General features: G+C 35.3%; 1 protein-coding gene across 1 annotated transcript in view; it reads left to right on the top strand.

The window, feature by feature from the left end:
• The first annotated feature begins 1,967 nt into the window (after positions 1-1,967).
• The window catches only part of NEK1 (NIMA-related kinase 1), a 42,408-nt gene continuing 31,650 nt past the window's right edge, over positions 1,968-12,725 (top strand). Inside the window, exons 1-9 of the mRNA XM_010141939.1 lie at positions 1,968-2,084; positions 2,161-2,257; positions 4,269-4,366; positions 5,890-5,973; positions 6,405-6,472; positions 6,597-6,683; positions 7,737-7,791; positions 9,048-9,248; positions 11,930-11,990. Of these exons, the coding sequence (XP_010140241.1) occupies positions 1,968-2,084; positions 2,161-2,257; positions 4,269-4,366; positions 5,890-5,973; positions 6,405-6,472; positions 6,597-6,683; positions 7,737-7,791; positions 9,048-9,248; positions 11,930-11,990 (868 nt within the window). The remainder of the gene's footprint in view (positions 2,085-2,160; positions 2,258-4,268; positions 4,367-5,889; positions 5,974-6,404; positions 6,473-6,596; positions 6,684-7,736; positions 7,792-9,047; positions 9,249-11,929; positions 11,991-12,725) is intronic.

The raw sequence follows: 12,725 nt of genomic DNA, 5'->3' as shown, positions 1-12,725 counted from the left end.
TCTGGTCTTTCCCCAGCTCTGTGGGGGCGGTGGCCTGGTGGGGCCCGGGTGAGGAGTGCGGCCAGGCCCGGCGTCTGGCCTGGGGGCCTCCCTTGCCGCCAGGCTGGGGACGGCGGGCACTGCGCGGTGCCACTTTATGTCCGCCTGGTCGTGGCCTGGCCGTGCGGTTCGCGTTTGTCGCCTCACTTTCTGGGCGACCAGCGTCGGTCGGGCTGTCTCGGGGCGTGACTTGTGCCCCGGCGCACAAGCTGCTTTCGTGCGTGTCCGTGATGGTTAAAACGACTTCTTGCCCAAGGCTGGAAAAAGCCAACGCCCTGTCAGCGCTAATGTTCTCTCTCAAGACTTGTATTTCCCATGCCACGGGTAAAAATAATCCATCTAACTCGTACAAAATTACATCCCCGCTTTGACTGAATTGTACCTTCTTGTCCGCAGGCTTCTTGTCAATCGTCTGTATTTGCACAGCACAGCATGCAGTGGGAGCCCTAAGCTACGCCTAATGCAGCTGGTTTAGCTGTAGTACAGCATAAACAAAGCAGGGGTAGAGGGAGATCTTGGTAAGGCCATGTGAAGTTAAAATGTGTCCTACCTCCTGTGTTTCACTGTTGTCCCAAAGGGAATATTTATGTGAAGGCTGAGGGGTTTTTTTGTTGTTTTAAATGCAATTTCACGCTAAACTGTCTTTCTGTTCTTCAAGGCAAAAAACCCCACCTTGCTTCTGGTTGTTTTCCCATCTCCTATTTTGCAGAGAAGATTACTTCAGTTATCTTGTGTGTTTTTCTTGTGTGCTGTTCTAATGAATTTATTCATGTTAGTCTGCTTTCATGGTATGGGCCCTTTGCCTTCCTGAGACTTTAGCAGCATAAGTGTTTGGTGCATGGTAATTCTGTGACAAAAAGTGAAATAATCCCAAATAAGTGAGAAGAGCTCACTTGAGATGTGTGTGAATTATGGATCTAAGCTACTAGGGTCTCCTCTTGGAAAGAAGCTGAGTGCAGCAAAGCACGAGTGTTAGTGCTCCCAAGTGAGTCTTAGATGCAGAAAACCTTAGGACCTTCTGTCTTTTCCTCAGGTATGGTAGTTCTTTCCTCTGTAGAAAATATGACCTTTTAGTCCACCATGAAATTGTATTGACATTAATCACTTCAGTCTTTGTTTTACCAATTCTCTTTGGTGTTCTGACACTTCTCTGTATTGCCATAACTTCCACATGCACCTCACTAGTGTCTTAACAGTGTTTTTAATATAGAACCGTAAACACTGTCAACATTCAGCTGACTAATCCCTTTCATCTGAAAAGGTAGTCTAAGTGGTCAGGTGGTACATTAAAAATACTGATTTGCACCATTTTATAATGAATTTATTTTATATGCACCAGGGAAAAATGAATTCTCTGTAAGTTTTCAGTCTGAATTAAGGTCACATCTTTCTATACTGAGTAATGATTCTAAACTTGATGGGGATCTCTTGAATTCAGTCCATTTTTGGCTTCACTGTAGTGACTAACTTCTGAAATGTGTAGGAATTTTTTTCCTCCTGCCATCGTAGTTCTTCCAAATAAAGTTCTTTCGATTGTTGGTCAGGTGTTATAGCTCTATATGATATTTGCATACTAGCTGAATTGGAAGTTATATCACTGACTGCTTGCTTTATTTAAAGATAAAACACATGGTATTGTGTTTTTACACTGTCTGTCAAGATGAAGGATTAAACTGATTTTAGCAATGCAGCGCTTTTTCTATGCCAAGTGAGCCAACTGTTCCAAAATAAAATTGACACCAAGAGTAGGTGATTTTCAGAAAAGCCACAAAACCTGTGATGCACCTGAAGAGGCAGATGAGTTGACATTTTGAATGAAAAAAGTGTAACGTGACCTGGCAGGCTAGATGACCAAGTATGGCTAACTAAATCTGTTTTGTGGGTTTTTTTGCCTAGTACTTGAATAAGGATGCCTTAAGACAGCAGCTATGGATAAATATATTAAAGTGCGAAAGATTGGAAAAGGATCCTTTGGGAAAGCAATTCTTGTCAAAGCTAAAGAAAATGGCCAACAGTATGTTATTAAGGAAATAAACATCTCTGAGGTGAGTGGTTGTTATTAATTATCGATCCATTCTTTTTTCATTTATGTTCTCAAAAACTATTATTTTCCTTCTGAAGATGTCAAATAAGGAGAGAGAAGAATCAAGGAGAGAAGTTGCTGTATTGGCTAACATGAAACATCCGAATATTGTCCTGTATAGGGAGTCATTTGAAGGTAAGATTAATTAATACAGTAGAACCTGAAGTAATGATGAAGTGACTATCTGTGGACTAGTTATTACATTTAGTTTAAAAAATAGTGGGTTTTCTCTCTTTAATTAGTCTCTTTCATACTTTTATTACTTCAGTTATTTTTGGTTATGTTTTTAAAAGTCAACAATTAAACAGAAATTTTCATGTCTCTGTTTTACATGCATCAGTTTTGGTTGATGTTTTAATGAAAGGGTTATTTTTCTCCTTTTTCCTCCAGAGTGTAAGTCTCCTTGAACGTTTGTTCTACCTTAACAACCCAAATGCTTTTGTATGTTAGATACAAGTATGATCTAAATTTGGTTATTGATAACGTAGCAAGAGCAATTTTAACCTGAAGTCTGTTGTCTTAGACTGCAGTCTTCAGTAATTGCAATCATCTCATTGCTTTCAGACCTGGAAAAATAAATGGGACTGTTTGCTTCATTGAGCTACGAAGGAAGGAGAAACATAATTCCATGTTGTTTTCACTGTGAATGTCTCGAGAAATTAGCAGAACAGATAAAAGATTCCGAGAACCTATATAGAAATATATCTATATGCAGGTTAAAATACTACAAAAAAATTGAGATACTGTTTAGGGACACTGTTCTTTTCTCCTTTCCTTCCTTTCTGCTGACTTTAGTATTTCTTTTGATTGGGGACTTATTTTTTTCTATTCATTAAATTAGAATTTTGTGCCATAGTCATATCGCACAGCTGTAGTCTTCTGGCTTATAAATCCATGCTTCTGTCTTCTCTGTAATAGAGGCCTGTTCTTTAAGATTTCTTGTTTCTGTTTTTCTTCTTACAAGGTAGAATCTGTAGTTCACAAGACTTCATGCTGTATCTTTATTGCTAAAGCACAAAGACTTCAAACATTTGATTTGGTTTATAAAAAAGAATAATTTCAGCAACAGGTCTGCATGAAATCCAGACTCAGAGGATCCTCTTTTAAAATAATGCCAATTATAAAGCTTAACCAAGATACAAGCAGTTGTAAGCACAAAAGAAAAATCTTGGTTTTGATGTTTTGAAAGACAGATTTCGTAAGTATTCTGTGGGAGTGAAATTTAAGTGACTTAGATGTTTTAATTGTTTATGCAGATTAGAGTTTTTTCAGTTCTGTGACTAACTCTTTCATAAAATAGAGTTTTTTACTTTGAGCAGCACGTGATTGATTATGCACTTATCCAGCTCTTCTCAAAGTCATGCCACATATGTGAGTAGTGTCGTTCTTGTGGTTTTGGTAACTTGCAATTTGCTTCTGCCTAATCTCTTTCTTCACCAGTAACTGGAAAAGATAGCTCTGAGAAACAAAACTAACTTTGTATGAAATGTGTTATATGTGTTCATACCTCTTAGAGGAAACTTGCAAAGGATTTTGGAAAGTTTCTCCAGATTTCATTAAAAAATGAGAAAATAATTGTTTCCATCTGTCATTGTCTGCTTGAAGTTTTATTACTGTTCTTCAGTCTCCAAAGTGAGCTGTATGTCTGCTATGAGAGCTGGCGATTGTCACGTTCTTGTACTTAGTGTGAGTAATACCTTGTCCAGGTAAAACTCCAGGAAAGAAGTAAGCGAATAGAGACAACTACCTAAATTAGAACTTAAGATCTTTTACTTTTAGGGTAGGGGATCTGTAGGATGTTTGAAAGGATGTTTTGAAGAATGGTTTTATATTGGATTCATGAAGTGACACCTTTAATTTCAGTGTGGGGTTGAACCCCATTTTGGGGCGTTGGTTCAGCAAATGTCATTTTTTTCTCTAAAATTAGTCTGATGTTACCAGAAACGGGAAACTTATGTTGTGAAACTCAATAAAAGTATTTTTGCTTGTAGTTAGAAAAAAGGACTAAATGATATCTGTAGCTGCCTTTGAAAAAGTTGTTTTTTCTTTTTGCTTTTTCTGTGACTGCAGTGAAGATACTTGGAAAGTAATGTTAAAAGACGGGTCTCCTTGTTCTTTTTGAAATAGTTTGTGGTTTATTTTACAGAAAATGGCTGTCTCTACATAGTGATGGATTATTGTGAAGGAGGAGACCTGTTTAAAAAAATTAATGCTCAGAAAGGGGTCTTATTCTCTGAAGATCAGGTAACAGCAAACTGCTACTATAGTGTTTTATTCCATGATACTTTTCCATGAGTGTTTAAATATTTTGGTTTGGTAGATATGTTTGCTTAATATAAAAGGAGGTTCTCAAAGTGTGATTCTTACTGCCATCAGTCATAGCAGTATCTTAAAAAAAAAAAAGAAATCTGGAAATCCTGGATATGTTGATTAGGGTTTGTCTGTACGTGTCAGATGCTTGAAAAAAAAGTTGGATCTCTTGCAATGTAAACCAAATCTGAGAAATTAAAAATACTGAAGAACAGCATGAAAATTTTTAAACCTTTGAACTTTTTTTCAAATACAACGGCACAGGATTTTTGATTTATAATACTGAGTTTCGTTTATCGAAAGTATGAAATAAGATACTTTGTAAGTATAATAATATGAAATATAGCAATGTGAAATTGACATAATTCAAAAGGTTATTTTTCCATTTAAAGAATATTCCAATATTTTGTATTGTATTGCAAGTATACCAGCAGATTTTCTTGTTCCATGATACTGGTTATAAAGTCATCTGTACTGTGGGAGAATTTGGAATAAATAAGAGGATTTTTATGAACAGATTTGATTAAGTGAAAATGGTTTATATAGGATTCTATTTTTTGGTTAGAACTGACATATGTTTTCTTGTTTATAAATTGTTTCTATACTTTTGGGGCTGCATCCTGCTGGATCTTAATTTACCTGTGGTTGTGAAGGCATAGTAGCATATTAGATCTATTGATGTATTTAGAATAGAATAATCATGAAACCTTTTGGATATAATTTGTGAAACTTTCCATTTTTCTAATCTGGGCTCACTTGTACAAGAAGAACTTGAAGTGGAAAAGTGAAAATTACACCTTGCATTATACTGTAATTTTGACATTCTAAGTTGGGAATGCCAAACCGCTATTCACATGGAAAAGTTCTTGCCATTAGTCACTTTTTGCATTGTGATTTTTATAAATTTACAAAAAAAAGATGTTTTGTTGACTTTTTTATAATCTTCTAGTTTTATGTTGTCTTGTTGCTTTTCTCACTGCAATCTGCTTTGTACTATTTTTCTTTTTAAGATAGAATACATAAGATTACTGTATGGTACAATAAGCGTTTCCATAAACATCAGTATGGTTTTCTAGGACTCTTGGTTGATTGACTGCAAGACTTGTACTGGTTACAGCAAAAGTACAATCTTTAAGATGCAAGTTCCATGTCTTAAACATTTTAGCCAATTCATATTGAACGCTTTGTTGGACTTTTAGTATATAGTGAAACTCATAATCTCAGGCTTAATATCTACTTTGGGTAACATGCATCTTGCATTTTTAAAGTTTGAATTATAGTGAAAGTACTGTTAAGTTTTTAATTATTGTATCATACAAATGAAGACAAGTTTGTGGGAAGAGGGTAAAATCTTGAATTATGATTATAAAATTGACTTGATAACATCTTCAGTTATCGAACTGGGGAAGCTTTCAAATAAATAATTATGCCGATGTTGCGTTTTGTTTTATGCATAGATTCTGGATTGGTTTGTACAAATCTGTTTAGCGCTAAAACACATACATGATAGAAAAATCTTGCACCGGGACATAAAATCACAGGTATGTAGGTAACTATTTTGTAACTGAATTTATTTCCAAAGTGATAGCATGCATGTCTTCCTAGTGTAAGATGGCAAATTAAGGAAAATAAGTCCTTTTACGTAAACACTTCCCCCACTCTCCCCAAGAATTGTCTGGAAGAGGTTTTTATGGTATTTGTACAAACAGATGAAGCTACTTGAGTGTTACTCATGTGATTATGTGTGTGGACAGAAAAGGTTATGTTTTAGAATGTGCAATAGGGTTTTATTCAGTTTTGATGAAGTAGGACTAGAGTAAGTGCTGTTTCGTAGTAGTCAATAACACTACTGCTAGTGACTTCACACTGATTGAATGGTAGAAAACATTATTCTCAAAACATGTTGAGAACAAAAAGTATGCAATTGTATGAGTTTTTTAATTAACGTACTTCTTAAAATTTCTATGTCAAGAATATATTTTTAACCAAAGATGGAACAATACAGCTGGGAGATTTTGGAATCGCCAGAGTTCTTAACAGGTAACTCCTTTTTGATGCTGTTTTCACTGGCTTAATCCAAACCACTTTGATCTAGGAAAACACAATCTGTGCAATTCATATAAGTTAACTAGTTACCAGTCATTCTTTTTTTTTTTTTTCTTAGTACTGTAGACTTGGCTCGCACTTGCATAGGAACACCATACTATTTGTCACCTGAAATATGTCAGAATAAACCTTACAACAATAAAAGGTACTAATAAGCATTTTATTAAAGATTTTTGGTAAGAAGTCAGTGAGTTCTTTTAGAAATCTAAAGCTGGTCTATTCATATGAACTAATGGCTATTCATCATCATCTCTTGCCCTCAAAGATACTGAGTCTCACTGTACAAGCGGAACCCTAGTAGGAATTTGCGGTACAAAGCAATGTGATGCAGAGCTGACTTAGTTTAATGCTCTGAGTTCCAGATCTGGATGTGTTCTTAATGATGGCTCCATTTTTGCCTATCTGCACACTAGTTGTACTGCCTTAATTGATGCAGTATGAATATGAAACTGTTAAGGATGAAATCACACACACAGTACCTGGATTCTCCAAGTGCATGCATGGATAGGTGGCTCAGCTGGCTTCGGATAACAAAGCCATACAGATACTTTACTTACATTTTCTGTCTTGGCAGTAGGCTGTATCTGGTAACAGTGACCCTAATGTAATTAAAATTATCATTATTAAGTTAGTCTTACCCTGCACTATGCTGCTGCATCCATTGCTGTCAGTGCCTTATACTAATTTGCATCGGTTTCTTAAAAGATAAAAATTGTTATAGTTCCTTGTCCCTTAATTTCTTCTCTGTGGAGTTTATTATCCAATGGTATTCTTACCAAATTCTGTAATCCTGTAATGAGTGAGAGTAAGGTGAGAATTGTATTTGCTGAATTAGGTAGTGAGTTTTGTTTGATTTTTTTTTTTTTTATCTTCTTTAAATCAAAGACCTCAGGCAAATGTATATATTTGAAGAAAACAAGCCTTTATCCATGTTTTGTCTTAATTTCTATGATTGGGGTGATTCAGATGAAAAGGTCTAAATAAAACTTGGAGCTGAAAGTACCTCACCTGGTTTCCCTTATTTTTGGTTGTTGAATTATTTTTGTTTGGAGTTTTGTGGCTTAGAGGGTAAAAGGGAGCTTGTACGTATTCAACATACATACAACTTTTTCCTTTTCAAAGACAAGCTCCACAGATATAAGTTACTTGGCAATATGACACTGGAACTAACACTTATGATATGTCCTCTTTGTTTTAGTGATATCTGGGCTCTTGGATGTGTTCTCTATGAAATGTGCACACTTAAGCATGCGGTGAGACTTCTTGTGTCTTCAAAAGAATAGCAATTTCAAACCAATTTTTCCCGATACTACACAAACATATTGCCGTTGATGAAAGGTTCTCATGATGCCTGCTTAAAATTGCCTTCAACATTTTCATCTCCTCTTCCTATACTGACCACCAATTTCCATCTGTTTGGTTTATGCTGATCTCTCCAGAAATCTTAGCACTGTATATTTTGTTTTCAATGTAGATTTTTAATGAACTGTGTTAGCTGAAAAAATTGTTAGGTGTTGTAACAAATGATACTGTGAATACTGTTCTTTTCTTTCAGAAACCTGGTATTTTCAGTGAAAGTCTGATTTGATCTGTCAGTTTCTATGCAGGTGGATTAATGCATTTCTGTTTAGAACAGTAATAGTTCTTAGAAAAAATATCCCAAGGCAAAAGAGTTGCCTTTTTTCCCCTTGTGTGTGTGTTGTTTTGAAGAATTATCTTTTATAATTCATTTTCCAGTTAGGAAGGGAAGAAAACACAGAAAAAACTTTTTTGTGTGTCTTGTTTTGTTTTTGAGAGGTTTTTTGTGATTTTGTTTTTTATTTCTTTTGATAGCTATTTTTATTAAAAGATAAACTTTATAACATGAAATTTGGGGGAAAAATTCAAGGATAAGGATCTAATTTCAAGCTTTTGTAATTTCTTATTGCTTAGTCTTCTGTGGCAGCAATGCAGACTGTTGCTTCTCTGAGATGGCAATAGGTTGTTTTCTGTGAGCTGGGTGATATGTACTGTTATCTTTTTATTGTACAAAGGAATTGAAATGGTGTGCTCTGTTCCCTGATCTTAAGCTGAAATCTAAGTATTCCTTTGGATTTCACACTGAATTAGCGCAACTGCTTTATGTTCTTTCGTTTGAAAAGTGGCTTCGCTAAAAAGAGCAGAAGGCATGTGATGGTTGAAAGTGGGAGACATTAAGCAGATAATTGTACAATTATTTTTCCCTTAATTATATATCATTGTCAGTCTAGATCTGTAGGGGAATAATTATTTTGTAGCAAATTTTCTATCTCTATAGTGTGAAATATCTGTATTATGTATCTATAATCAAAATACTTGGCAGCAGATTATTTTAAACTGCTAGTGTAAACTGTTGGTGGCTTCGATGTTTTGGTATGTGGAGGGCAAGAGAAGGTGTGTGGTGTTTTTGTTTTCCTCTTCATCTTTATATGCAGCTTTGCATGTGGACAGACAGTAATATATAGTAACTTTTCTTTCTTGTGTGATGTAGTTTGAAGCTGGTAACATGAAGAACTTGGTACTGAAGATAATCTCTGGACATTTTCCTCCTGTTTCTATGCATTACTCCTATGACCTACGTAATTTGCTGTCTCAGTTATTTAAAAGGAATCCTAGGAACAGGCCATCAGTAAACTCCATATTGGAGAAAAACTTCATAGCCAAACGCGTTGAAAAATTTCTCACACCACAGGTATGGAGTTAGATTTACTTTTAGTTTTGCTAAAAACAACATAAGACTTTTTTTTTATTCTAATTTTAATTCAATATGAGAAATTTGAGTAATGGTGTTCCCTAGAGCTTTTATAGAGATGCTTGCAGTTGAGGAAAAGAAATTTTTTTCTATGAACTGTAAAGAAAAATCTCAAATTGCTTAAGTTTCCTTCTTTCAATGGAAAAATTTAAAGTGGTGTTTAAGTTCGTTGTATCGTGTGGTTTTCTATATAGTAAGGAATTATGAGTGAGCTGTTGATTTTTTTAGGTATGCATTTTTTCGTAAAACGGTGCTGTCAGTGACTTCAACATTGCTGCTTCATCCTGATTTCATCAATCCATTTTTTTTGTTGGAATTTGGAATAGCCTGGAAGTGTGTTCTGTGAAATACTGCAAAGTAAACTACTCTTTAAATATCTTGATATTTGGATGTTTGACACGTGTATAACTTCGAAGAGTCTCTCACTATTCTGTTTTAGAATCTGTTGATATCATTTGATATCTGTTCATGTCCTTTTATATAAATCTGATCAACAGAGATCAAGATTAATAAGTGAATAACAGTATTGATAAGGGATAAATAAATACAGACAGAGAAAGGACATGGAGGAAATGAATGCAAAAGGAGACCTCACTTAAGTATGAAGAATTCTGCTGAATTCTAACTCACAATCAAAGAAATTTCACAAGAAGGCTGTATTATAATTGCAATTTCAACTGTATGTGAAATACTCTCAACTAATAGTAATTCAGATTAAAGTCCTAATGAAAGGCAAAGACTTCCAAATCTTACAGATAAGTTTGTTCTAACTTGTACAACAGTAATACTTTGATCTGATTGTATTTTCAGTAGCTAGAATGGATATGAATGTTTTTAGTCATGCGAAGTATAATTAGTAATAGGCTACTGCCAGATGATAGTACTAATTCTTCCTAAATTGAGTGTGAATACTTACACAATTTTTCCAACTGAATCGTTACCATGTTTGACTTACAAAATGCTGCCTAACCTTAAAAACAACAGAAAAACCCCACACCCAGAAAACACTTTTTACTAAATGCATTGGTCACTAGTACATTCCTATTCAGCTGGAGATGATACAGCTGTAATACCTATTTTTCTGCTGTTCTCCTCTGCTTTCCTTAGTCTAAGCTTAAGAGATCATCTGTAGTTGACATCTTCAACGTGTTGCAACTATTGCAGCAGGATTGCTGAAATCCTGTTCTTAAATAACAGGAAATCAGTTGTCCAGTTTTATAAAAATTCTTTCTTAATTTTCATAGTTACTAAGCTACAGTGAAGAGTGGATCTAAAATAGCATCATTTTTTAAAAAAAGGGGGAGAGCTTTCTGAAAGATACTGAGGAGTCATGTTTCATTTCTGTCAGTAGCTTTGTTATGATGGAAACATCACACTTCAGTTGTTCCAGCTTACCACCCAAGTAAAAGCTGCAAGATCACTGAAGTACCATTAGTAGGAGACTGTTCTCGTGCATGACTTCCTGCTTGCAGGATCTGCTGATGACGGACTGTATAGGTTAAAAAGTTTCTCTGCCATCACATGCAGAGTCCTACGTTCTGCACTTTGGGTCTTTGGTATTTTTCAGTTTTCACTCCTCCGCATCCATTGTAACTGACTGGTAGCCTCTAAGCAGATCAAAGTAAGCTGGGGAGTTCAAGGTTCTATAAAAACTATTCCTGAAAACCTCGTGGTTTAGTGACTATTGGGTTAACATTGTTGTCAGTTTTTGTCAGAATGTGAAGTAACATTCCTGGCATTTTCTGTCTCTAGAAAGGTGGTGTCTAGTATGGTCATCTGTCTGCAAGTAACTCTACTGTGGGAGAAAAAAAAAAGCCATTGTAATTCCTGTTCTTTGAATATTCTATGCTGTTAGCACTAGTTGCACCAGTCATGTTTCTAGAGGGCAGAGGGCAAGATTATTTGTTCTTTGTGCTGAAGCTTTTAACACTTTGAATTATCCTTTCTGTTTTTCCTTGTAGCTTTTCAATTTCTACTACACGGTTTTTGAGTTGTTGGATTCAAGACTATGTATAGTATTCAAGATGATGGTCTGTCAGTGTTTGAAAGTTCTTTGTCTAGACTCCCAGTTTTTTACTCCACTGAGGCCGTTTTCCACATTTTATTACACTAATTTGATACGTCTGGCAGCACACCATATATGTTGTGCCTAGATATCCACATATGTAGTCATCTCTCTTTGAAAGTGATGGAGAAACTTAAAAACTGGAAATAATTTTTAAAGGACTATTTTTTTTAGAAATTGAAGTGAAATTTGGCAACTATGCATAAATCTAAAATGAACTATGCATAAATCTATTTTGATGCTCACATTAACTTTCTTCTAGATTCTTAGCTAGTTCATAAATGAAGATGTGCTGCCCGTAAGTCAGACTAAATGGCTTTTTTTAAAGTTGTTTGAGTAATTATGCCAAAAATGTTTGAAAATACTGAATCCAGCTTCTTACTAGTGTTAGTGATACTAAATTGAACGCATAAAGTTGAATATTCATTTAAATTTAAGTTACGGTAAATCCTATCAGTTAGATGCTTGCTGGGAATGGCACACTTTTTCTGAAAAAGAATTCTTCCTAGCTTCAGTCAATAAATACTGTTGGCTAACTGTTCAACTTTTTATTTAGCTTATTGCAGAAGAATTTAATCACAAAATCTTCCAGAAGTTTAGACCACATGCTACACCAGGTAAGTAAGTGTGTAAATGGCTTTTGCTTTCAGCTCTGCCAAGATAGTGTATGTAGCTTTGTTTTGTTACTGGTTTTAGTGTGTTCTTATACCTGATTCTAGAAGATTCAGAAAAAAAAGAGAGAAACAATTTTCCCTCCTCCCTGGGAAGCTGGGTGTAAATAGAGTACAAATGATGCAAATACAAACTATGAACCTGTAATATTTTAGGTGTGGTTTTTCGTCTTGCAGTATGCTACACTTCCAAAACTTAAGGAGACAGTGAAGACAGCAAATACTGGAAATCATTTATATGTTGTTCTTGTATGATTTTTTTTTTTTCTCCCCTTATGATGAATGGGTAGTGAGAAATGCTGTTTCTAGTGAAGATGTGGGAGGTTTCTTTAGAGATTCCAGGATCAAGCCCTGACTTCAGACCAAAGCAGCAGAATTTCTACTACTGGTAGCAAATTAGATCATGGTTCATTTTGTCAAGATGGTCTTACCTTACTTAATTTTCCTCATTAGTTTACCCTTCTGGTTTTTTCCCCTAGATTTTCTTCCTCTTTCTGTATTTTATTTCTTTGTGATTACTTGAGGCTGTGGCAAGTGCTTTGGTGTCTTTTGATAGTGTTGTGTGTTTCTCTGTGGCTCTGTATTAAGAGAGCCCTGCTCATGCAGAAACAAATCCACAATATTGGCATATTTTCAGGAACAGTGCAGGGAAAACAATATCCCTGAAGGCCATTGAAGCTC

This window comes from Buceros rhinoceros, unplaced genomic scaffold, assembly GCF_000710305.1.
Source record: "Buceros rhinoceros silvestris isolate BGI_N320 unplaced genomic scaffold, ASM71030v1 scaffold14538, whole genome shotgun sequence".
Classification (NCBI taxonomy): domain Eukaryota; kingdom Metazoa; phylum Chordata; class Aves; order Bucerotiformes; family Bucerotidae; genus Buceros; species Buceros rhinoceros.
This window is presented reverse-complemented; position numbering and strand designations above follow the sequence as displayed.